Source organism: Caretta caretta, chromosome 5, assembly GCF_965140235.1.
Source record: "Caretta caretta isolate rCarCar2 chromosome 5, rCarCar1.hap1, whole genome shotgun sequence".
Taxonomy (NCBI): Eukaryota; Metazoa; Chordata; order Testudines; family Cheloniidae; genus Caretta; species Caretta caretta.
Window position 1 is genome coordinate 126,079,698 of NC_134210.1, and position 26,408 is coordinate 126,106,105.

Genomic DNA, 26,408 nt, shown 5'->3' on the forward strand with positions numbered 1-26,408 from the left:
CATAGCGCTGCAGCCTTGGTTTCTTTTCAAGTTCCTGTTTGAGCTGAAATTTCTCCTCTTTCCTTTTGGAAAGTTCATAAGCATCCATCCCATCAGTCCTAGTTTGTTTTCCAGGTGTCTGCATCATAAAGGTGACTGCATTAGGAATGCCCTGTTCCTCTAGAGGATTCTTGGCCATCTTTCAGAGACAGATGCAACAACAACATGACTGCAGGATCTGGAATTTTATCAGACAGTCAGGCAGGCCTAGAGGCTTCACTGAGGTAGGGTGACCATACATCCCGTTTTGGCTGGGACAGTCCCTTTTTTAACCCTTGTCCCAGCCGTGCAGCCTCTTCTGGCAAAAGTGGGCATTTGTCCCATTTGCTCTCGCCAACTGATCAAGTTGGAAAGAGCAAATGGGGCAAATGCCCATTTTGTCAAAGAGGAAGGTGAGCGGCGATGCCCGCCGCATGCAGGGCAGGAGGCACGGCTCAGGCGAGGGGCAGACAGGGCTCGAGCGAGCAGTGATGCCAACTCCAGCCTTGCATCTGGGAGGCAAGCAGGGCTTGGGAGGGCAACTCAGGCCAGCCCATGCGGGGAACGGGGGCAGGGCTTGGGCGGAGGGCTTTGGCCAGCCCCGTGTTGGGCAGGGGGGAGCCCTCAGGCTAGGCCCATGTAATGTCCCATTTTCCCTTTGGGAAATGTGGTCACCCTACACCAAGGATCTCCTGGGGAATGGATTCTACGCCTTTCCTTCTGTCTACCCCAAATGGAGCAGGAAGTGAAATAAATTACACAGCCGCTCCCTGAGGGCTGAAGAGAAGCCAAAGCAGATCACTGGGCCTGGCCCCTCTCCCCCAGAAGAAAACTTGAGCTAAAAGTGGGGGGGAGAACTTTGGTCTGGTGCGGGGGAGGGGTTCTGTTGGGAGGGGTCCTGGGTCAGCCCCAGATTCACTAAACCTCCATGGATTTCATGTTTGGGTCTAAAAACCAGCTGAATTTGCATGGTTCCAGCACAGAAGTTTCATACATCTCTTCTGTAGCTGGAGTGATGCTAAATATTATTATTTATTATTTGTATTGCATAGCCCCTAGGTGCCCCAGTCACGGAGCCGGACCCTATTGCGCTAGGAGCTGTACAGACAGAACAAAAAGATGGCCCCACCCCACAAGGGCTTATAATCAGAGTATAAAGTGAGACACAACAGGTGGATGCAACAGCTATATTCTGGTTCTTTCTATAGCTTAATACCAGTCTTCGGCTTTTTAGATTAAAATATTTTTACGGTGTCCCCTTTTATTTTTGTGTATTGTGGATTCAGTGGTAGCGTACAACTTTTTCTGATCTTCTAGTGTGTGAAAAGTGACTCTAAACATGGCATAGTGGTATGCTGGATTTCTCTTCGAAAAATGCATTTTTACCTGTAAATTAACTGACTATGGACGTTGTGGTAACTGTAGACTTGTAAGTTCAACTTGGGATCTGAAAGTCAAGCTGAGCCCTTTCTGTCTCATCACTAGACAGAGATTTTGTAGCTGAAGTTCTGGCTAATAAAAGTAATTTACAGAATTCATCTAGCTCCTGCTCTCATAGCTAATTAGATCTGCAGGGCTAACTGGACTAAAAAAAAAATCTTATTTCTGCCTGTAAAAATCAGCCCCTGTAACTCTGAATAGACAAGAGAATGGATCTGTTAAGAAAGTAGCCATTTTGATGTAATCATATCTGACCAGAACCTTCAAAGGACATAAATGAAATTACAGTAAATGGAGCTGAAAAAGCATCTGTGGTATGTAGTCCTACTCTAGAGATGGGGACCGAAGCTCTTGGAAGGAATTATAATAATGTAAATAAATATTGCTTAAATAACTGACAAATAAGAATGATTTGTGTGCAGGCAGCTTTCTGGAAGTCTTGTTTTTCTACACCAAAATCTCTACATCATCAAAAAGAAAACTCCAGAGAACTGATTTGGTAAGAATTGGAGCACAGTCCCCCTGACCCTTTCTAGGGCCATAGCAAAATCAATCTTCAAGGCACCAGTTCGTCAAACAAAAATATACATGTATGGATTATTCTTTTATTGCTTGAAATTGCTAATGCAGTCTGGCTGTTGATGCAATTTATTGTAGTTGTACGGTAAAGTGATACAGCTGCATGGCTAGGTTGTATCATGGGCTCTCATGGCCATTTTTCAATACTGCCATAAACTATTAAGATCATAAAAGATCTTAATGTAAAGTGTTTGCCCAGAGACACAGGGTAATGAAATCTAGAGGGTTAGCATTGTCTTTAGAGGTTAGTCGTTCTTGTTCGAAAGCTTCTACACCCAGAATACCAATGTTCAGTGATTTGACTCGAATGTTTTGGAGGAGAGTAAGAGTGTGTGGCCGTCCCTCCCTGTCAATCTTGGAGGGAGGCCACATCCCCTCGCTGTCTTGTTCCACAAAAGGCAGTCTGGAAAAGGGGGTGGGGATTAGCTATCTTTGGCGCCCAGGCCCTCTGAGCTGGGTTGGGCAATAAGCAGTCTCTGGGGCACAAGCCCTCAGGCAGGATAGAGCCCCAAACAGTCTAGAGGTCTCTGGCTCTCAAGCAGGGAGGGCAGTAAACAGTCTAGGAGCTCAGGCCCTCAGGCAAGGCAGAGCACCCAATAGGCTAGGGGGCTCTGGCCTTCAGGCAGGGCAGAGCAGTGAATAGTCTAGGGCCCAGATCCTAGACCCTAGGCATGACGGGGCACCAAGCTCCAGCCCTCAGGCAGGGCAGCGCTGTACAGGATCTAGTGTCCTAGCTCTGGTGGACGGTAGATTAACACAGGCCTCCTGACCGAAGGTGGGGGAGGCTGCCACCCCGGGGATGGAGTGGTAGGGGGACCTGGGCCCATGCTGCTCCTCCAAGTGCCAGCCCAGAGCCCTATCGGTGGCGGAGCATTCTGCCACTGGGTCAGCAGGGATCCAGCCGCAACGCGGCCAGACTACAGTCGGCTGTCCCTGGGCCACTTCCTCCCCTCCCCTCGGGAGGTACCTGGATCCAGGGGTCATCCTCCATCTTCCCGGGGTACACCACCAATGGTAGTCCCAGCAGCTCCTCGGTGTCTGGAATGGCAGGACTCTCTGGAAGCTCAGGCAAGTCCTCGGAGGTCCTCCTCGGCGTCCCACTCCGGCCGCAGTGGAGAACTGTCTGTCTCCCTCAGCAGCTCCAGCACAACTGAGCTGCCAGGCCTGCCTTTTGTACTTCCTATTCCTGTCCCGCCCCTCTGCTTCTGGCAGGGTGGGTGTGGCCTTCCTGGTTCCGCCCACCAGGCGGCGGGCGGTGGTCCCTCCCTGTGAGTCTCAAAGGGAAGCCACGCCCCTTCACTACAATGAGGTTCTACTTTAGTCGTTAGGAGAGATTAATCTAACCAAACACAGTTCTGTAGTCCAAGAATTAGCAACCTTGGTACGATTAATTATTAGTATAGCATTTAGTTTTCAGCCACTAGTTTTAACACCATTCCTCCCTGTGTGAATGAGCTTGCCAGCCCAGTTCCTTGTTTAGCTGTTAATCTCCATAGAATTTCTGTGGCTACCCAGCCGGTATACATATTTAAAATGAGACAAAATTCTGTCACAGACAGGGCATGGAACTGCTCTCTGCAGTGGACATTCCTCTCCCCAAGATATCTGGAACCTCCTCTTCCAGCCAGAAACATTCCTCCAGCCTGAAGAATGACTCCGTTCTCCTTAGCACTAGCTGAAGTCGATGGGGGTAATGACCAGCACAATCAGGTGGTCAAAGGCAAAAGCCCAGCCAACGATGAAGAATAACCCGAAGGGTGTTCCCCTGCATCCCTTGGCCAGGTGGGCTCATCCTCCCCAGTGTTGCTGCCTATGTATCAGGATTTCTTTGAACATCAACTGTTAAAACTGTCAGGTTGGACCTACATATTTCTGCAACTCACAGGAGCGCTGGCTGAACTTAACATTTAGAATGTGGATTTGCAGGTACCTCGGATGGTAATAATGTGGAATCATTGCTACAGAGATGGGGGAGCGCTCTTCCAGAACTAGGCCATAGAGCTGCTTCAGTGCTCTGAAATAAGGATGCTCTTTTGCGCATCATGATTGTCTAAATCTTCTCTGGAATCAGCAGTGACTAGCCAGAATCAGTTTCTGTAACGAGGCACTTGTGCCGCAGGTGGCATCCAATTACTGTACTAATAACATTCACACAAGGTGCAGGGGATAGAATGGTAGGAAGTTCTAGATGTATTAACTCTTTCTGTTGGTAACACTGTATGTTTTATCTGGCAGTTTTATCTGTTTTTCTTTGCAACGAGGGCTAGAAACTTAATTTAAAACAAAATAAAAGTTGAGAGTCTCATGTATTCACACAAATCCAGGGGAGATGAGATTTGTGATTAAAACCATGGGAGTTAGCAACTGCCTCAGGCCAAATCCTGCCTCCCAGAATACGGGACTCAAGAATGGGCGCACATGATATGCACTAGGCTAAGCTTCCTGCATTCAGACAGACCCTTGTGCAAATTGTTCCTGCTAGTAGCACACACTGTGCACAGGGTGACTTGGTCAGTGCCGAATATGGCCAAACATGCAGCCCGTGCCCCTGATTCTCATGCTGCTGGCTGGAACACCCCACCCCAGGTCCTGAGCAACTGTTCCCAGGTTCTGGCCCATTCAATGGAAATGCCTTGACAAGAAACTTCCCTACATTTTAGAAGGGATGTCGACACCCGTGCTTCAGGGCTCCCCTAGCAGCCTGGGCCTAGGAATACACCTCCCTGTATGGGCAGGTAATCCCCTAACTGTCTACTGCAGGTTTGTTGCCCCTTGCATCTGGTACTGGCTTCTGTCTGAGACAGGCACTGGACCGCTGGTCTGATCCAGTCTGATGATTCCCATGTCCCTAAGTTTGTAATAACCTCTGTCTTCTTCAGGTAAATGGAAGATCTGGAGACTAACTTATTCCAAGCACGCAAAGCCTGTAGAATAGAACAAATGGTAGCAAGATGGCTCCGTCGATCTCGGGATAGCATATCCAGGTAAATACATTTTCATGAACAGGATCTTTACTAGTCGGCTGCTGAACAAACTGGTTTCCAACAAGCTAGGGAAAGTCTGAGATCTCGGGTCTGACTCCTCCATTCATTTCAGGGAACATGAATTCCATATGTTCTAGAACGTAACATGCATTACATTTTTAAGCAGCCCAAAGCTATTTACTGTGGGCCAGATGCTGCTACATTTAAATGGTAGGCAGGGCCTTGCTACACAATCCATCTCACTGTAATCAGTAGGATTATGTGTGGAATAATGAGCTACCCAGCCTGGAATGAGGGTGGCCAGGTTTGGCCCTGTATCAACTGATTTCTATTTCTCTTTGCCATGTGCCATTTCTGTGTCTATTTTAGGGTCCGATTATGGCACTCTTACTGGAGTAGCATTGTATGCAGTGAGCAGCCTGGCCTATAGCGTCTTTGATCTCACCTGAGCTTTCTTATACGTTCCCTAGCTGCTAACATGATGTGTCATATCTAACATGAGATTATTAATAGTGATGGGCCAATAATGGAATTTTTTGGTTCACTGAAAAATTGGGGGGAGGTGGGGGAGGGAGAATTGTTTTGCATCAAACTGAAAATGAAAATGTTGCTCAGGGATTTTCGGTGACTCAAAAAGTTGAAAAACAAAGGAATTTAGGGGTCAAACTAAATGTTTGATTTGCTCTGAAACAAAATGCTTCATTTCGAAGTTTGAGCATTATTAAATGTTTTTAATAAAATTGATGGAAATTTGAAAACCAAGTTATTTCAAACCAAACTGTTTTGATTTTTCAGAATTTGGGGGGCAGAGAGGATTTGACACAAACATTGGTGAAACAGACACATGTTCGCAAAACATTTCTGTGTCGATCCGTATTTTTCTCCAAAAAAAGTTTCCAGCAGAAAAATGTGCCCAGCTCTTTGAGTCTGGGGCCTTGTCTCTCCTTCTCTGTCTGTCTGTAAAGTGCCTGGCACATATGTTGAGTGCTATAAAATTCCAATAACGACGGATGTATTCTGCCTTTAAAGGAAGTTGTTTTCTAGATTAGTCATGCCATAATGTGTAACATACCCAGCATTTGACATAAGAGGTCATTCTGATGTGGGGTATACCCTATCAGACTGAATCCCGAAAACTTTACCATCAAGATAAGAAGAAATCTCTCAATCCCTTAGCAATACAGAACTGCTCCTTGCAGTACATTTTTCCAGCTCTTTGGCCTGTCTAGTTTTAAATGTCCTAAACCTGAGGGGAGGAATCTTATCTTAAAATTTCCCACTTACCGTACTAATACAGCATTAAAACATAACAGAATTTGTTCTGTCTCCATATTCCCAACCCTCATGGAATGTGCAGCAATGGACCAGTAAACCATGTGATGTCACTTAACACTATTATAGCTTGTCCATTAAGTATTATTTGTCAGTATCAGTATTAAGTATTATTATAAGTATCAGTGTGTCCTTTCTGTCTGGAAAATCTGCTCTAGCTCGCTGGGTTTCACTCTCTCCGCTGCTCCCACAACACTCGAAAGGGTGCCATCAGCAAAACTCTACCCGTTCAGTAGAGAACGAGGTTGTCAGGTGGAGCATGCAGGTGAGAAGATGGCATATTCTGGATCTCTCGGCTGTGCTGGGACGCAGCACTGCATGGGCTGTCCATTCACACTGCGCAGAATGACTTCTGGAAGCTCTCCCCAGCGTGTATCCCTGCCACAGTTATGCCTGCGTGGGGATGCATTAGGGAATGTAGTAGAGTATTTAACTGAAGCTAACCTTCCAGACCATTTTGGCTAAGACCCCCTCTTCAGCCTGTGTTCAGGAGGCTGGGACCTCAAGTGTCTGTCTTCTAGGTCACTGCTTCCAGTCTGATCCACGTCACGAGTGGCCACGAGTAGTTTCCATCCAACAGCTGTTCAGCAGGTGGCGTGAACCTAGTGCCCCTTTGTTAATCTCATTCCCTCATCTGCCCCCAAGTCCCTCTTGAGTGTGGGTCCCCTTATTGCCTCCTCCCTTTCCCCACCACTGGGTGGATGGAGGGGATGTTCTGTGTCCGCTCTGGGGATGGGGACTCTTTCACTCACTGGCCTAGAGCTGAGCCAACCACAGAGCGAACAGCTACAGCTGAGCGGGCCGGACTCTTCATCCTCCAAGTTCCAGGCTATGAGGGTCTGGAGCTGGGGCAGAGCTGAGGCCCCCCTTAGCATGTCTGGTTCCTTCTGCCCCTGGCATGGAGCAGGATGTGAATGGCTAGAGGCACTGGTCTGAAATGGCTCCCATTCACCAGAGCTTTCTTTGGCTGGCCAGGCAGGGCCGAGCTAGGGCCTCTGCTCCCCGGATGGGATTCTCCTGCTAGGGGAGGAGGAGGAGAACCAGGAAAAGGGAGTGACTGAGATGCAGCTCCTGGACATAGATGACTGAGAAGTTTCCTCCCAAGCTTTCCCTTCCATCTGTATTGGTCGCTGCCACCCTCCAGACAAAGTATGCGCTCCCATGTGCATAGCAAACCTCTTTAGGACGTACCTCTTGTGATGCGTTGTCATCCCCGGGGTGCAGTCTGGGAGCCGTGAGAACTGCTTTGCCCCCTAACCATACAGCTGGGTTGGTCTGTCTCTCACTGCTCTGCTGGTGATTCAGCCAGCCTCTCCAGGCCCTGTTTTCACCCCGCAGGACAGCAGGTGGCACCACACACTCAACTGAGCTACCTGAGTACTTTACCTAGGCCACTCAAGGACAGACAGAAGACAACAACCAATTTCCCAGCTCCCCAGCCTTGCTGAAGTATAAACCCAGTATTATACCGTCTTACACTGCACAGGGATTTGTACAATGCAAGCTCATTAATATAGTTCACTTTTCCCTTGATGTGGGGAAGATCTGCAACAGCCTTTTGTTTTCAGAGCTGAGATTTTCCCAGACACTTCACTCAAAACACACTGGTTAATATAAAACATAAAACAAGTTTATTAACTACAGAAAGATAGATTTTAAGTGATAGAAAACAGATCAAAGCAGATTACCTCGCAAATAAACAAAAACGCAAACTAAGACTAACATACTAGATAGCGTTTGAATTAGCAATTTCTCACCCTAACTGATGATACAAGCAGCTCACCAAGTTTCCATACACAGGCTAGAAATCCCTTTAGCCTGGGACCAGCACTTCCCACAATTCAATCTTTGTTCCTCAAGTGTTTCCAGGAGTCGTCTTGTGTGGGGAGTGAGGCCAAGAGATGATGTCACTCCCCACCTTATATAGCTTTTCCATAGGGCGGGACCCCTTTGTTCCAAGCTCAGTTCCCAGTCCAGTTTGTGGGAAAAATACAGGTATCAAAATGGAGTTCAGTGTCATGTGGTCTGGTCACATGCCCTTGCATGCCTTGCTGAGTCATAGCAGTCATTACCCATAGGCTGGGTGAAACATTCACAGGAAGACAAATCTGTTCCATGGTCCATTGTCTTTGCTGATAGATAGGGCCCTACCAAATTCATGGTCCATTTGGGTCAGTTTCACAGCCATAGGATTTTAAAAATCGTAAATTTCATGATTTCAGATATTTAAATCTGAAATTTCACAGTGTTGTAATTGTGGGGGTCCTGACCCAACAAGGGGGGGGGCATGAGGTTATTATAGGGGGGGATGCAGTTACGGCTACCCTTATTTCTACACTGCTGTCTGCAGAGCTGGGCCCTCAAGTCACCACTGTCTGGCTGCCCAGGTCGGAAGGCCACACCGCAGAAATAAGGGTGGTATGGTCTGGTATTGCCACCCTTGCTTCTGCGCTGCTGCTTGCAGGGCGCTGCCTTCAGACCTGGGCACCCGGCCAACAGCCACCGCTCTCCAGCCACCCAGCTCTGAAGGCAGCACAGAAGTAAGGGTGTCAATACCATGACCCCCCCTAAAATAACCTGGTGACCCCCCTGCAACTCCCTTTTGGGTCAGGCCCCCCAGTTAGAAAAATACTGGTCTCCTCCATTAAATCTGTATAGCGTAGGGTAAAAGCAGACAAAAGACCAGATTTCACGGTAGAAGACCAGATTTCATGGTCTGTGACGTGTTTTTCATGGCTGTGAATTTGATAGGACCCTACTGATGGGCCATCAGCACGGTTCAGCTTCTTCATTGTTGTACTGGATAGGCTAGTTTTGGGTGTTACCTAGAGTAGGCACATTTGAAATACAGATACATAGACAATATTCATAACTTCAGATACCAAAATGATACGTGCATACAATAGGATAATCATATTCAGCAAATCATAACTTTTCCAGTGACACCTCACATGACACATCTTGTACAAAATGCATCATAATTATGTCATAATCGTACCACTATGATGAATATGGGGTGTAGTGTCACACCTCTGATCTCCTGGCAATGGATGAAGAGCAGCTTTCCCGACAGACTGTCTGAGATCCATCAGTGCCTTCCAGGCATGAAGCTTCACTAGCACATCTGCAGTGCCAGCAGGGCTAGGAGGAGTCAGTCTTGAGTTGCCCCATTCCAATTTTGCAAGAGGTCCCAGAAGGTCGTTGGTTTGTCTTGAGGGCTCACTCCTCAACTCCATGTTCTGCATGTGGGTGCTAGGAAGGCTGGCGAGGTGATAGGAGCTGTGGTTTGATCGGTATGCTGATGTCAGCCCGTTCACTGTCTCTATCTCATCAGAGCCAGCTAGCGTGTAGAAACACCCTCGCCAGTGACGGAGCTGGGGGCTGGCCGGCTGGCCAGGGCTCATCCCAGATCAGACCAGCAACACTGGCAAAGTGGGCAAAGCTACTCCAGGAGAGGTCAGAGCACCTGTGGCATGTGACTCAGCTTTGCCCTTAACTCTGTGCTAGGTCCCTACTTACTCCTGGGTGCTTGGGTGGAGGCTGTGGCCAAGGCCGCATTGTTGTTTCCGTCTCTCCTTGTTGAGGAGTGTGCATCCTTTGGGTTTGGACGTGGACTTTGCTACCCGTATGCACACCTTGGTCACCCACAGACCAGGCTTTGGTGGTGCATCCTGCATGGGGCACCCCTCCAAGCCTTTTTAAGGTTGGGGCTTTGTCTACACAAGAGAGAGTTTGCCAGTGGCGCTGTACTCCCTAGCGGAGAAGCAGCTTATGCCAGCAAAGGTGTTCTTTTGCCAGTCTAGTTTATACCAGTTCCCTGAACAAAATAAGCTGTACCAGCAGGAGGACTCTCTTTATAACGGTGTGTACCCTGGGGCTCCTGCCAGCATAGCTCTGTCAGGCAGGCATCACACCAGACGCAGGTATGCTGGAGAAGTTTGTAGTGTTGACCTGGCCTAACACATCTTCGGAATGTGAATCCACTTAGTGTAAGCGATGCTTTGTGGCGAGAGCATGTCACACCAGCACTCAGTCTACACTGGCTCCAGCTGGATTCGGGGTGGTGGAGTTTCAGATGTTGTCTTTGTCCTGTATAGCCCTACGCGGTTTGAGACATGGTTGCCTCCCCTCTCTCTGTAGGACACTGCTGTGTGATCAGCCACAAAGCCTGATCTGACAGGGAGATGGATCTAGCAAGGGGTAGGATGGGCTACTGGGCAAGTCTGTTTTCTTGGGCTTTCCTTGGAGGAGAGATGGGAGCCAGTCTGAGACAGGGCTGCTTCTGCTTTGGTGGGGGGCCATTATTCTCAGTCTGGTTGATGATGTGTGGACAGAGCAACGCAGACTTTTATTTTCAATTCGTCTTGTACCGGTTCAATATTTGTGAAAGCCCCACCGCCCTTTAAAAAAGCTGCGGTAACCGCATGGACAGGGTTCCATGTCCTCATAGAAATCATCACTGCGTCAATGTCTGCTAATCCTCAGCCTTTTCTTTCCCCCTATCCAAATGCTCAGGGGCAGATCTTCAGTAGTGGACGTCCCATCTGACGGCCTTAATCAGCCAGTAACGCGGGTGAAGCTCACAGTCACCGTACACAAGGATTTGCTTCTCGGTCACTATGGCTTTGAGATTTCACCAAACCCACCTCTTGCTATCACATCAGTTGCTGCAGGTAGGAATCGTCCTCTCCCCTTCCCCTCCTGGCCCCCCTGCATAAGTGCCTGGGGGAAGCTGCCTGGGGGCCATGAACAGCTGGCAGGATTCCACGCTGACGCACCCCCAAGTAAGGCTGATCGGGTTATGTCCATTTCTAGCAAGGAACCGGCCTGAGATGAGAAGCTTGGATCTGGATCTGAATTTTTTTCCAGGACTTAGCGGGCTTTGGCTCGAGCCTTTCTCTCTTTATAATGGCGGTAGAAGCGGTGTTCCCAGGAGAGCTCCGGAATGTGTAGCCCCATGCTTCCTAGAGTCAGAGAGTTTAAGGCCAGGAGGGACAACCAGATTATCCAGTCTGACCCGTCTCTGAGACACCACTAACGCTACCCAGCACCCGCACACCAAACCCTCTGCCCCTTGGCAGAGCTTAGTGCGGAATGGTCTGCTGCTGTGAAGAGGCCTCTCCCCCCTTCAAACCAGCGACTCAGGAGCATGTTCTGCTAATCCGCTGCTTGGACTGGCTGAATTAGCAATTTCTCACCTTAAACCATCAGCACTTTAAAGCAGATTCATTGACAGGGTACTATAATTATCCTAAACCACAGGCATAATGAATTCAGAGTTAAAGCAAAACTTAAAAGAAATCTGTGCTTGTTAAGGGATGGAAGTACACAGTTGCGGCACCCACATAGCTTTAATTTTGCCCTGGAGGGCCATCCTGAGGGGGAAACAAACAGTGTCTTTAAAACTGTTTTGTCTAATATGGGCCCACAAACACACAAATGCTGTAGTCGTAATTCTGTGGCCCTTGTGTGGTGTCATCAGAGGGCAGAGTTAAGGTTATTTGGTGCACTGCAGACTTTAGCAAGCTTGGAGTTCTCCTAAGTTTAACTGTGAATCATATACAATCGTAAGAAATACCTCTTAAAACTAAACAGACTGGGTCCTGCTGGGTTTGCTTTGAGGGTGAATCAGTGGAATGTCCCTCTTTGTCCTTTCTTTCACCTCTCCCACCCTTCCTGCTCTGGTCCGGTGTTCATGGGGAAGGGCCTTGTCGCGGCAACACCGCTTTTCACTAACGCTTCCCTCCGCCGTTTTCCCCAGCCCAGCCCTGCTCCTTCTCCTGCTGGCATTCATCCCAGGCACGGTCTCCCAGGGCTGGAAGGACCCATGGGTGCTGGATCAGCCTTTGTCAGGGGCTGGGTAGCTTGTCCAACTGAGCAAAGTCGGGTGTTGGAGTCACTGTCACCTTGAGTCCCCCTTCTCCAGAGGCCTCGGCCAGGAGCAGCCAAGGCTGGGAAGGGTGAGTGAGCCCCTACCCTTAGCATCCCCCCTGAAGCCAGAGGACGCCACACAGGGACATAGTCCCAGCTTTCATGGAGCCTGGTGTCCAACCGCCCTGGGCGCAGAGCTGAGCTGGGTTTGGCACCAGTGGTACCAGGCTGGGTTTGTTCTAATAGCATTCGTTCCTTTCCACCTCGTTGATCATGCCCCAGGCTGTGCCGCTCCATGACACTTACCCCTGCCTCATCTCCTCCCCGCTCCATCTGCATTCCCCTCCTCTGCCTGTGCCCCATCTCTGCCTCCCTGCCTTGCCCTCACAAATTCATGCCACACCTCCAATCCCTTCTTTGCCACCCATTTCCTTGGGTGACCTCTCTCCTGCCCCACCCACCCTTCCCTGCCAACAGCACCAACCCACGTTAGCTCCCTTCCCCTGGTTCCTGTACAATGCACATGCACGTTCTGGGCCTGAGCCAAAGCCCCCGGAAGTCACTGGGAGCTGTGCTGCTGACCTCAGTGGACCTTGGATTCTGCCCTTTGATTTCAGCGACCAGTCATAGACTCTGAGACCAGAAGGGACCATTGTGAATTGTTTACTAGGGTTATTAACTCTGGCTGTTAACTGTAGTTGGGGCTACTGACTGGGTTGAGTGGTGACTCAGTTTTGAGTCACCACTCAACCCAGTCAGGAGCATAAGTCTTCAGCTGTGGGAGGGATGGAGAGAGAGTTTGTTCTCACCATCTGGGTCTGGAAAACCAAATATAGATGCTTCACTGAGTAGCAGTGCCTACAGCTGTGATCTGCAGAAGCCATAGGGAAGCTGTTTTGAGCAAGTAGCTGACCTGCTGCTGATCTCCGCTAGGAAGCACAGCCGATGGGAAGCTGCTGCCCGGCGATCATATCCTCATGATAAACAACAAAGCTGTGGAGGACATTTCTATTGAGCAGGCAGCTGACCTGTTGAGGTAGGATCGTGTGGATGGTACTGGCCACTCCTGGAAACTAAAAGGGCGGATAAAGATTTAAGAGCAAAGTTCTAGAATTCCAATCCCGGGGCTGCCTGGCAATTGCAGTTGCAATCCTGGCTTTTCACAGTGGAAATTCCACTGGTTGTTTCATAGCGAGTGCATCAGACCCAAGTGTGGGCTGTTTTCTCTGAGAGTCTGAACACAGATGTGCAAGAGAAACTCTCTTGTTTCCTGCGAATCTCTCTCTCATGTTATGTGGGTTATGATAGTGCTGAGTGCCCCACCCCGAGCCTTGTTCTGCTTCATGCAGTCACACCATCAGTCTGTGAAGTTGGAATGTGTTAAGGTACCCCCCCGGCCCCCTGCGCAGTCACAGTTGCCTTTGGCTGTGGAAACTGCTTGGTGCTCCTGCCTGGGTGGCTCGTTGGCTTCAGAGATTGAACATGGGGCCTCTGGCTCTAAAAATATGAGCTGCTGCTGCCCGCGCTGGAGGACCGGTTACGTTAGCCAAGGCTGTAAAACAGGCTCATCAACCTTTCCCTGTGGCCCAGCCGCCACGAAGGGGGACAGGGCTCCACACTGAGCGGGCGTGGATTACACGCTTGATTTTAAAAACCCCGTTAATGGTAAATGTCCCTGGTATGCCAGCTAATGTTAACACAAACTCCTCAACAGAGCTGGTCGGAAAATAGAATTTCCATTCCCTGAGAAATTGACATTTGTGGGGAGGGGTGAAAAATAGTTCCAAATTGAAACAAAGAGCTGACCTTTCCCATGGAACAAAAATTCCCCAAAACATTGATTCCGGACCATAGAAATGTTTCATTTTGACAATGTCCAAACTTTATAATATGTAAAATATTAAATATAATTTACTATACTGAATGCATATGTGATAGATTCGATTTAATATAAATCAAAGTTCAAATGAAATTGATCAAAACAAAGTCGAGATGAAATGTTCTTACCTTCCTGAAACGGAATGTTTCTGAATTGTCACAAGGAAATGAGAAAGTTACAGGTTTGTCAAAGTTGACGCATTCCCAGGATTGCAAAGTTGATGCATTTCAATTTTGGCGAAATTCCATCTTCTGATCCGACGGAAAAGTCTTCCACCCAACATTTGTCAACCAGCTCTACTCCTAGCAGCGAAAACATCTTTCTATTTAAGGTAGCTTGTGCTGGGTGGAACAGAGTGGAAACCCCATCAGCCTTCTCTGTGACCATTGCCAAGCCAGTGCTCCCCCCAAGAGCTGGTAAAACAGAAGCACCCCCGGGGGGGCAGCATATGCTATACATTACTGGAATTGGTTCTTAGTCAGAAGGCAACATTGTGTTTACTGCTACGCTCGGCTAATTGTATTTGTCTGTTACAGGGAACCCGAAGACTCGCTCCTCCTTACTGTTCTGCGATGCACTTCGGTAAATTGCATTTCTCTAACCCTTTCGCTAGAACTGCTCCTTTGCGACAGGACATTAACCCTAGGATGGGTAACAGGGCTGGGCCCACAAGTGGGAGACTGTGCAGGGGCCCCTCGAGAATGACTGGCCCGTTTCAGAGCACAGCAAGGCTGGGTGTGTAATGTGGAGTGGTACATCAGAAGCTGTAAAGGAGCTGTTACTCATTCCAATGCACACAGTTGTACACGCATCTCTCTGGGGCCTGGCGCTGCCCTTGGTGAATTTTTCCAGCAGCATTGCCTCACAATTCTTCTGTTTGGAGGCAGTGTCGGGGGATCCTCCCCCATCCCTGAGGCCCCGCAGTCCAACTTCCCGGCTCCTTGGCAACGGGGCTGTGACGTCATGGGCTCTCTGCCTAGAGACTGCCCCAGAGCTCCCATGCAGGTGACGGGGGTCCCAGGGCAACGTTAACATGCACTGGGGAGTCGCATGGATTTGTGGGGGTGGGATGCTGCAGGCCCCCAAGAGCCACGGAGACGTGTGTTGGAGAGAGTTGGTGCAGGGGACACGGGCGTGCCTTAGAACTGATGCTCCACGTGCTTGTCCTGGAGTTAGGAGCTGGGGCCGTGTTTGTTGTCTTGAATAGCAGGCCAGCACTTGTGCACTCACAATAATGTTCCTGAACCAGCAAAGGCTGCCGAGGTCTCGAGATCTCCCTGCATCCAACGGGCAGAGAAAAACCTCTGTCTGAAGATCCTGGCACTTCTGAGAAGAGCCTGATTATTACTTTTTTTTTTTTTTAACACCTGGGATAAGCCTAAACTCAGATCTCCCTGGGACTTGATCGCTTCTTCTTGCTATGTCCCAGTCCCTGGTAGCCAGGGGAGGTCCTGCTGTCCTCTACAGCGAGTGCTCAGCTATGCAATTAGGGAGCTCCGTAGGGGGACCCTGTGGCCGGGTCACCGAATGCTACTTTAAAGCTCTTGCGGTGGTCAAGCTGCTTTTTTGAACCTATTGGTTCAATTTAAGGGTTCATCCTTGCTGTCTGGGCTCTGTGTGATCGTCCATCGCTGCCTAAGGAGACGTCTCCTTGGAAAGGTGAATTCCAGAAGTGTATGTTGCCGTTGGTTGTCTGGCCAATCTCAGATCTCGCTGCTTTCAGCTGCTAAACCTCCTACCTTGTTTTCCCTTCCCACTGGGTGGTTCTGTGACTCACTCCTCCCCCCCGAATCAGGAAGTTGGCTCTCACTCACTGTGTCCTCCTTCCATTAAGGTTGAAGCTGTGTATGTACCGAGGCCTTAGGAAGAGACCTGAAGTGTTCTGTTAAAACCTTAAAAAGAAAAGGAGTACTTGTGGCACCTTAGAGACTAACCAATTTATTTGAGCATGAGCTTTCGTGAGCTACAGCTCACTTCATCAGATGCAACCTTAGCGCTTTTTGCTGATTCGTTTATGATGAGGAAATCTGGAAAGGCCGGAATGCCTCCCAGGATGTGTTTATCCGAACGGATTGACAGGTGTGCTAAAGCAGAGCTGCAAAGTAAGGACAAAATTGGGATTGTGCCTTCTATGGCTTCCTGTGATGTATGAAGACGGCCTGAAGCGTTGGGGGAGGCGGGAGTTACGTTTTTAAAAAAAATCTTAGGAGTATAAAGAATGTCAGGTCTCCTTTTCCCCGGATTTGCTGGAGGAGTCACGAGAGTGCTCGGACTCAGAATGGGAGGTTTCTCAGGCCTCTCCTGAAGATGTGACGGGGACGGAGTCTTTTAACAGACTTTTTTTCTCCCAAGTGTTTCTCAGGTGGTTGAATTACACAGGCATTAACACAGCTTTAAGCAGGTTGAGTACACAGTCACTCCCCTCTCCGTTAATCTGGCTTCCCCTGTGTGGGGTGTTAAAATGCTTCCAGGGCTTTGACTGGCCGTAGCATCTTGCAAGAAAAGTGAGGCAGACAAGACCTTAGCGCTTAACTTGTGAAACCAAGCAAAGAGGAAAAAATGCCTTTTGAATGAGGGAGGTGCGGAGAAAGGGACAGGAAAGTCGCGCAGGCCTTCATGCATCATAAAGACGCAACTCAGGCACAAACCTGTTTTTGTTTTTTCCTTTGTAGGTCACTTTAAGGACTCCTGCAAATACCCAAGATCAGCCTTGGCTAGTTGGGGCAGGCACTTGCCCCTAAAAGCCCTGCCGCCTACTGAGCGGAGAGGTACTGCCCCCCATCACCAGCTACGTAACAGCTCTGCTGGGGCCTCGTCTTTCGCCTGCTCTAGGCATGCTAGAAGTGATGGCTCAGTGATGGGGCTCCACAAATGCACCCTGCAGTGTGTCTGTTCTCGTTCCCTGGCAGGGTGCTATAATTCTCTATCCCAATGGGACCTGTACTGTGTTCGCTTGGAGAAGAGACTTTTCTCCCCTAACTGTGAATAGCTTTTCTCCAATAAACAAGATCATTCTGTAAAGCGCTTCCATGTAGTGGGAGTCTCACAGGAACACAGCAGCACCCTGAGAGAGTGCTGTGCCAGATCAGATCGGTTAGGGGGATGCTAACAGCCCCCCCCCGCCCTTCTACACACCCCAGTCTTCTTAGGAATTGTTACCATGTGAAAGCAAATAAGGTCAGTACTGGTGATTCAGCCTGCAAGTTAATTGTTTATCAGAGATCATATGTGGCACCTAACAAGCTCTCTAGGCTTTCCATAAGCATAAACAATCGCCTCGCCCTGGGGTATCTTGAACATGGAAACGTAGGCACTGCTGGGGGCGTGTTCCTAAATGTATGCAAATATGTAAACACCCATGTAAATCTACAGTCTGCTGATTGGCTGTTGTCGAGTAACAGGACACCTTTGCGGTCATGTGACACCTTTGACAAAACCTTTCTAGATCAGCGGTGGCCGGTCACCTCTAAGTGTGCCAGTAACACTAGGCTTATAAAACCCTCTTCCAGGCACCAGGGCTTTAAAGATGAGCCTCAGTGGGAGACACTGGATGCCCCGCAGGGTGAGCCTGGATTAGGGGGCAGCCCAAAGTCAATTGCAGGGTGCAGCATGCCTAGTGACATGGGAGTCGGCGGGCAGTGGCTGGCACCCCTGGGTCTTTCCACTGGTTAGTCTGGCCCGGGTTCCCCAAAGGACTGCGAACCACCATTTCAGGTCATGGAGACCTCCCGCACATGTGTCTTGTTCTCCCGTTCAGCAGCGGCAGGTCACATTACAAATGCAGTGCTGGTGTTTTTCAGGGTGGCCCTAAATCGTCATTTCTTACGGCCGAGAAAAGGGCACGGCTGAAAACCAACCCCGTCAAAGTGCGGTTTGCCGAGGAGGTGCTGGTGAATGGACACACTCAGGTCAGTGCGGTGCTGTATGAAATCGTTCACAAGAGCCTGCTCAGTGGCAATGCTGACCGGCTTGAACTATATTGAGCTAAATGAGCAATACCATTAAACGCAGTTAGGATGGCGCAGATGCTGCTGAATTACAGAATAGAGTGAGCTCGTTCGACCTGGCACTCCCTTTGTTGTGTTTGGTCGTTTGTCTACACAGCGAGTGGCCAAGGAAAGGCCCAGGATTCACGTGGCTATATGTTGCTACCTTGAATGCACTGGAAACGGGTGCTTAGTCCTGTAGTTCTTCCATGCTGAGGAGGTAACCTCAGTACCTCCTCCGGTTCCCATGGCAATCAAGTTTAATGAGTTGTATTGTCTATTGAATTTGGCATCATATGTTTCCTTAAAGGTGTGTTAAGTGACCTGATGTAACTGAATTGTGCTTTGTTTCTCTGCTGTAACTTGCCTCAGGGCATGTCTATGTTTAGACTGCTACAGCAGCCTAGGGCTTCAGTGTCGATGCTACCTCCGCCTATAGGAGAGGGTCTCCCATCGGCCTACGTGATCCACATCTCCCAGAGGCGGTAGGTCGGTCAGTGGAAGAATTCTTCCATCCACCTAGCGCTGTCTACACTGGGGTTAGGGCTGTATAGCTACATCTCTCAGGGGGGTGGATTTTTCACACCCCCGAGGCACGTGTAGCTATGCTGAAGTAAGTTCCCAGTGTGGACCAGTCCTAAGATGTCTGCAGGACTCCGACGTCTGCCTTCCTGATCTCTCATTTACAGAAGTATCCAGTTGTCCTATCCTGGCTTGCAATATGAAATGCACTTGGGTAGCTCAGTCGTACAACAACGTACAGTAACTGTACAATTTCAGGCAACTTGATACATACAGAGTGTGCAGCATGTCTGCATCTCCGTCTCTCTGCAGCTCAGGCCAGGGAAACGTGGCAGAAAAGGATACCAAGCTGCAACACTTGGGGAGCCGTTCCTGGCTGTTAAAGGGAAATCATGTCATGTTTCCAAAAGCTGCCACCCCTTTCTGATAGAAACTGGGCTGAAAGAGCATAGCATCCATAATGGTTAGTGTAATTCCAACAACTGCATAGCCTTCTGCTTCAGGAACAGTACCGTTGTCCTCTTAACGGAACGTTGCTAACTGAGCTAAACCTCATTTGGAAATAGCCCAAACGCTCCCTAATGCCGCTGAAATCTGAAACTCCAGTTCTAGAGCAGGAATTATTGATGAGACCAAAAGCTTTCAAGCCTTCATTTTCCAGGGTAGATCTGGGTTATATCCTCAGAGCAGAGCTCTGTGTGGGGGACAGGTCATGCCAGGCTGAACATCATTAGATGTTTTAGATATACTTGGAAGCTGTAGACCAATCCTAATTTGCCGTAAATCGGTGTCGTGCCGTTGTAGTCAATGGAGCTATGTTTATGCCAACTGAGGAGCTGGGCCTACATTTTTAGAATTAATTTTTAAATAGTCTACAAGATCCTGCCAAGAAAGAGCAAAATTATCAACTTGGCTGAACTAGCAGAAAGACAGCCTACGATAATTGTCGACTGGAACATAATCATTACCTATGTTGAATGTAGCATCAGCAACAATGTGTGGTTTTTAATTTGTCCCTAAGCTCTGTATAGAGATTCCAAGATGACTTTTGAGCTGATGTTACAAAACAACAGCAACATCTTATTTATGCCAGTAGCCTCACCGGACACATTGGGTTAGATCCTCATCTGGTATAAACTGGCATCGTTTCACTGAAATCAATGGAGAAATGTAACCCAGTGGGTCCGATTTACCCAGCTAAGGGTCTGGTCTCTTGAGGCTACTAATGTGAGACCAACAGAACTTGGCTCGATTACAACAGCATAAATGTGTTACCTTTCTCTGTAATAAATAATCATTCTTGGGTCCCCCAATAGGAACTGGACCAAATTCATTTTTGGTGGGACCTGCTGAGTTGAGTGGGATTTTTATCAGGGGTGAATTTGTCACTTGATGCCTCTTCTTTGTCCTCTGTCTCATAGCAGGACATAATGCTAATATGTCGTGAAGGGGCTTTGTTTAAAGGCGGAGAAAGTTTTGCATTTAAATCTGTATGTGTTGCATTACTAAAGATGAGCCCTTGAGTCAGTCCCAGAATACCAAAAACCCTTGCCTTGCTGCGCTGTGACACTTGAGCTCCCAGCTTGTTTTGTTGTGCAGGGGAATGCTCTTCTGTGCGTGCCGAACGTTCTCAAGGTATACTTGGAAAATGGACAGACGAAGGCTTTCAAATTTGACACCACCACGACAGTGAAGGTATTGTGGCTTGTGTGGTTACCTTTATTCCGCCATTTAATCTCTGCTACTTCACAAAAGGTAGAAATATACCAGGAATTGATTGTCCGAGATGATCTAGTGAATGTGGACCCCAGATGGGTAGATACAAAGCTCCCCGGATTTGGGGGGCAGGGAGTGGAGAACGGCAATAGGCTCTGGGCTTCTACAGCCCTCTATTTTTTTGGAGCAGCTCAACACCCAGATTGACATGGAGCTGCAGGGGCTCCGCCGTTGGCAAATGAAGCCGTTACCTTTTAAAATTGCTTATGATAAGGTCTAGTGGTGCAGCGGGTATGGAAGATCTGCAGGCCTGGGAACACCCTGGGACTTCGCCTTCAGCGGGGCAATGGAGCGATAAGCAGGGGAGACCAACTGCAGTTCATCCCGTCCTCCGCTGAGCAGCAGGGGTATTGCTTGCTCCCCTCAGCCGAAGGCGGGTTGCTGAACTCGGCCTGACTGGAAGGGCAGAGGCAAAGGGGTCTGGGAGGTATAGAGGGGTCAGGAAACGAGAAGTCCAGAAGGAACTAATGAGGAATCTTGGAGCGAGAGAAGAGACAGGGTTAATGGCCTGGATCGGGTACCACGAGAACTTAGACTTGAAGAGCTGGCGAAGATGCCAGGATCCCGAAGAGCCTGTCAAAGGAAGTATCCAAACAGTGGTAGTAAAATGAGCCTGTTGCCCCATCTTCTCTATAATGGGTTGTGGGAAAACCGTCACCACTGTGCCCAGGAAGGGGGAGGAAGTGCCCAGGAAGGGGGAGGGAGTGTGCGGGAAGAGTGAGGGAGCTCCTGGGAAGAGTGTCTCTCTGATATCAAATGCAGCCCTTCCAGCTGAAAAGTCCATGATTACCTTGCAGAACTGTCGTTAGCATGCTGGAACCTAGAGCCTCTTTGTTAACATCCAATCCCGTTAAGCATCCTAGTGATGCCCGACCATTGTGTTCAAAACGCCTGAAATCAGATTGTCCCTTGTGTCTTTCATTGGCAGGACATAATCCTCACCTTGAAAGAGAAGCTCTCCATCCAGAGCATTGAGCACTTCGCCCTGGCCTTGGAAGAACAGTACAACATTTCTAAGCTCTATCTGCTGCATGAGGACGAGCTCATTGAGCAGGTCAGTGCTGCCTGCAGAGCTCCTGCCATGCCTGTCTGAGCAAGGCAGCGTTTGTCCTGCAAGCCGCTTAGAAAAGAGCCCTTGCCCAGCTGCTGGCGTTTTCCTGGGCGCATCTCCATGGACACCCAGAATAAAGGGGGATTGAGGAGGGAGTAAAGTGTAGAGTAAACGGGGATGTGCAGTGCAGTGCAGACTAAACGGGGACGGAGGAGGGAGTGTTGGGTGGCAGGATGGGGACTTGGTGGGAAGGGGGAGCTCAGTAGCTGAGTGCGAGACCCGATCACGAGCTCCCGCGTCAAAGGGGGGATTCTGAGCGGCTGTGCCTCCCCAGAGACGCCGCCATCCTAGCTCTGCCTGTCCCACGTACACTGGCTAGTGACGGCACTGCAGCCTGGCCTTCCTGCTCTGTGACGGAACCGAGAGCGTAAACGTTCGTAGCGCCTCGCTCCCTTCCTGCAGACGGTAGCGCTCGTGGCCGGCTTGTTTTGCCGACGCTTCTTCCTGCTGTCCTCGTTTCATAGCAATGAGGCCATCTAATCTGAACCCCTGCATATCACAGGCTGTTAAGTGTCACCAAGATCCCCCTAAATTGAGCCCAAAAGCTTCAGTTAGACTAAAGAATTTCAGGCTCCAGGCGACTAAACCATCACGTGCCCCAGGCAGAGAAGAGGAGAGGCCAAGCGCTAGCAATGGCAGGGAATGCATTGTGTATGGCATGCCCAGCTGATCCCAGCAAGTGGCCCATGGTGCTTGCTGCAGAGGGAGGTGAAAAGCCCCCAAGGTCCCTGCTAATCTGACCTGGCGGAAAATTCCTCCTCAACCCCAGGCCCAGTGATCATCTTGACCCTGGGCATGTGAGCAAGACCCACCAGCTGGGCATCTAGAAAGAGGATTCCCTTGACCACCTCTGACCGCTGGCCTGCCCTGTCCAGTGTCTCCTCTCCAGCTGTGGCCAATTCCTGCTCCTTAAATGGTCCTCCAGAAAAGGGCACCTCTGATCTGGGACTATATAAAAAGAAATCAAGGCTGGGGTTTTCCAAAGCAGTCGGCGAGGGGCGGCCTGGCTGGGCTCCCCTTTGAAGTCCATGGGAGTTTTGCTTCGGCAGAGTTAGGCCAACCCTGAGTGCTATTTGCAAATCCCACCCCTAACATTTCTCATTCTTGTCTTTATTTCCTGGGTACTTTTATGTTCCTAACTTTGAGCTAAGACTCTGAGCAGCCCTTCCTCACTCCCTGACATCTCACCAGTCAGTGAGACAGGCGCAAGATGTTGAGGCTCACTCGTTAAGGTCCCATTACTAAATACCAGGCATGTGTCTCTTTGGGAACTTCTCTTTCCATCCAGTTGATGAGCCAGTTCTGGATTTATCCAAAATAAAATATGCTAGTATAATCCAGCGACTTTCAGAAGGTTTAACTGACATTTCGGTAGGACAAACAGCACTTCAATCTTCTGTCTTTTTTTTTTTTTTAAATGCTTTCCTCTGTTGTCCTAGTAGGGCCATGTGATCAGTCTCTGGTGTAGGGTTTGTAGCATTACGTATTCACAAAAGATTTATATTTATGACATTGAGACCGGGGTGCAGGTCCTTTGCCCCAACTTGTTGTCATCCCAGCTAAAATAGTGTGACTGGATTTGGTCTAGTTGTTGTACCCCTGTTGTACCTGGATCCCAATTACACTATAACCTCGATGGGGCAGAGCCTATCTCTGTGCAGCACCAGGCCCAACAGGGCCTCTGGGCATAGCCCAGTACAAATCAATCATCTTCCTGGCTTTTCTCGGAGATTGTGGAGTCTTTAATGAAGTTCTGCAAAGGAAGTAGCGTCCACTTCATCTGACTTTAATTCTCACATTGCTTCCCTCTCAAAGAGTCACTCATGCCTCCTTGTCACTAGAGAAAGTGGCCCACTTGCCCCCAAACCAGATGCCGTGTGATTTTTGTTCTGCAGGGTGTGAAGGGCTGCCCTGTGCAAATTCATTGCACCTGCTGGAATTCGCAGAGCTTCTATTATTTGATACTATTTTATTTTGTTCGTTCCAGGTGGTCCAAAGGAAAGATTCCCATGATTACCGGTGTCTCTTCAGAATCTGCTTTATCCCGAAGGATCCATTGGACCTCCTACAAGAAGATCCAGTTACCTTTGAATACCTTTATTTGCAGGTGAAAACAGAACATCCGATACTGTATTGATAACTCTTTCCGTCCTAAGGCCTTGCCTCCCATTTAGGATTAAAGTGTGATATTTAAATAAGTGTTGTTAAACTGGGGCCAAAAGCTGAGTGGATATTATCTGGCTCTGAGTGGCTTAGTGATTCCTAATCTGAGCCTTGATTTGTTAATTACTTATGCCCTTCATAGGTGCCGACTCCATGGGTGCTCTAGGGCTGGAGCACCCATGGGGAAAAATTTAGTGGGTGCTCTGCACCCACTGGCATCCAAGCTCCCCTCCCCCCCGCTCCTCTTTTCCCCCCAACCCAAGCGCGCCGTGTCCCTGCTCCTCCGCCTACCTCCCAGTGGTTCCCCCCCCCCCCCGCCGCTGCCAAACAGCTGTTTGGCAGCGCGCTGGGAGGGAGCAGGAGGAGCGGGAACCTGGCATGCTCAGGGGAGGAGGCGGGGCCGGGGCGGGGATTTGGGGAAGGAGTTGGAAGAGGGGGCAGGGAGGGGGTGGCGTTGGGGCGGGGACTTTGGGGCAGGAGTGGGAAGGGGTGGAGTGGGGACGGGGCAGAGGGGGCATTGAGCACCCAGGGGAAAGCGGGGAAGTCGGCACCTGTGGCGCCTTTCACATATGGATCAAAAATGGTTGAGCCAGGCAAAAGGGGGTGCCCAAGCAAAGTCATTCCTTTGGCCCGTGGCCCGTGCTGCTGAAGGTACTATAACAAATAGCGGGTCATTTGGGCTTCTTCCTCTCTGCCGTGCTGCCTGCGTGTGTTAACCTGGCTGTGTCCCTTCCAGAGCTGCAGCGATGTGCTCCAGGAGCGATTTGCTGTCGAAATGAAGTGCAGCGTGGCCCTGCGCCTGGCCGCACTGCATATACAAGAGCGGATCTATGCTTGCGCCCAGCCGCAGAAAGTGTCTTTCAAATATATAGAGTAAGTGGAAAGTCCTCTGCCGTTCTAGCTGACCCAAGTCCCATATATCTTTTGTGCTGTGGCTGTGATAGGCACCAGAGAAATGGAAGATGGCTCGGTCAGGGCGGTGGTAGTAGATTGGATCGTGCTCTGTCCTTATCCATTAATGCTGAGTCTATATATTAGTTACGCGAATCCTTTTAGAGAGAGAGGAGCAGCAGGTTGAGATGGCTGCACAAAACCAGCCCTCTCCTATCTCCCTTCTAAACCGCCCGCATGGCGTACTGGCTCGAAATGTCAGCCGGAGGCTGGGCTGAGCTCTGTCTCTACAGCAGCACCTGTAATGTGTTAGGTAGTTATTGTTGCACTGGGCAGGATTTTATTTAAATCAAGGCTGCCTGTTGCGGGCGTGTTTGTTGGGAGTTCTGAGTGCAGTGGCCGAAGGCCGTATCCTTTACGACTGCCCAGGAATGGCCCCCAGCAAATCTATAGCGCGCATCTCCCCTTCCTAGGCAGACACGCTGTGCGGCACCTTATTGCATGGGTTGTTCGGACGTTTGTAGCCTAATACCTGCAGCCCCAGCTGGGCTATGTGTTCACCTCTGCCACTGAATTAGTCTTTATAGTCAGATACGCCATGCCCCAACGAATAAAGGAATAGACAGACACATCAACAGAAAGCTCCATGATGGGCTTAATTAGCAAGTAATACTTATTACATTAGAAAAATTCTCCATGGGAACAACTGGCCTATAATCTTAGACTGGCAGGAACCATTAACCCAAAAGTCACCAAAATATCCTCTTTTAAGCAAAGCCAAGCGCACTTTACAAACGGAATCCTCAGTCCATAGGTTGAGGCCAGAAGGGACCATTATAATCACCTAGTCTGACCTCCTGTATGATACAGGCCAGAGAAAACTCACCCAGGAATTTGTGCAACAAACCCATAATTTCTCTTGGAGCTATACCCATCTGCTCTGTCTTCATGGCAGGAAGGACTGGGGAATAGAAAACTTTATATCTCCAACTTTACTCCGAAACATGAAAGGCAAAGACATCAAGAAAGCCATCAGCTTTCACATGAAGAGGAACCAAATCTTACTGGACCCAAGACAAAAGGTAGAACCTATGCATGTGTGTGAGATCGCTCAATGAAAGCCAGCCGGCTCGGCCACTGAGCCCAGCCTCAGTGGGACTGAGCCGAGATGGTTTTAGCACCATGTTCTACACCAGCCTTCTCCAGCTGGGGTCCTCACAGCCTTGCTACTGCATTTTATTTTGTTTTCATAGGGGCTGCATTGCACCTCTCTTTACTCTTCTCTCTGTCCCCTCTCCTTTGGTACAGCTATTTCTCCCAGCATTAGCATTGCTTGTGCGCTGCTTCTGCAGGTATAGACAAGCCCTTGTCAAGAGGGCAGTCAGAGATGGGAGCCAGAAGTCACAAAGTTGGGTCTCCTCATAAGCAGACTATTCCCAGTGACCCCCTGGGCTGCCACCTTTGCCTTAGTGGGCCCTGGAACTTACTTCTTGCCTGCTGTGTATAGGAGGAGGGCAGTCATCTAGTTAGAGGCGTGTGTTTGTGCGTGTGATCCATCCAGTCCTGTGAATTGTACACGGCTGCTTTCATCCAAATGAAAAATTTAGAAACCCCTTTACCCACACGCCCGACTTTTCCCAGTGGTTGGTTTGTAACTTTCTCAGAAATATTTCTTTTCTTTAAAATCCAAGCACGTCCTCTCGGCCACACAGGTGCGTCTGAGCTACCTGCAGATACTTGGAGACCTGAAAATGTACAGCGGGAAAATCTTTAATGCCACCCTAATGGTATGTGCATTTGTTTGTCTGTGATTTTAGCAAATCTTTGTGTTTTTCTCTGGCCATCCTTTCTGCGTA

General features: G+C 49.3%; 1 protein-coding gene across 5 annotated transcripts in view; it reads left to right on the forward strand.

Moving 5' to 3' along the window:
• The window catches only part of FRMPD1 (FERM and PDZ domain containing 1), a 65,933-nt gene that overhangs the window by 27,414 nt on the left and 12,111 nt on the right, over positions 1–26,408 (forward strand). For 3 of the 5 annotated variants that reach the window (XM_048850863.2, XM_075128871.1, XM_075128872.1), the window contains exons 2-12: positions 4,917–5,021; positions 10,869–11,026; positions 13,158–13,260; positions 14,640–14,685; positions 17,904–18,011; positions 20,211–20,306; positions 21,316–21,441; positions 23,486–23,605; positions 24,398–24,534; positions 25,508–25,634; positions 26,244–26,339. In XM_048850863.2, coding sequence (XP_048706820.2) covers positions 4,921–5,021; positions 10,869–11,026; positions 13,158–13,260; positions 14,640–14,685; positions 17,904–18,011; positions 20,211–20,306; positions 21,316–21,441; positions 23,486–23,605; positions 24,398–24,534; positions 25,508–25,634; positions 26,244–26,339 — 1,218 coding nt within the window. In that variant the 5' untranslated portion in view covers positions 4,917–4,920. Of the gene's footprint in view, positions 1–3,473; positions 3,820–4,916; positions 5,022–10,868; positions 11,027–12,227; positions 12,314–13,157; positions 13,261–14,639; positions 14,686–17,903; positions 18,012–20,210; positions 20,307–21,315; positions 21,442–23,485; positions 23,606–24,397; positions 24,535–25,507; positions 25,635–26,243; positions 26,340–26,408 lie in introns of those variants that run through there. The other 2 variants (XM_048850865.2, XM_048850866.2) reach the window with 2 other exon arrangements.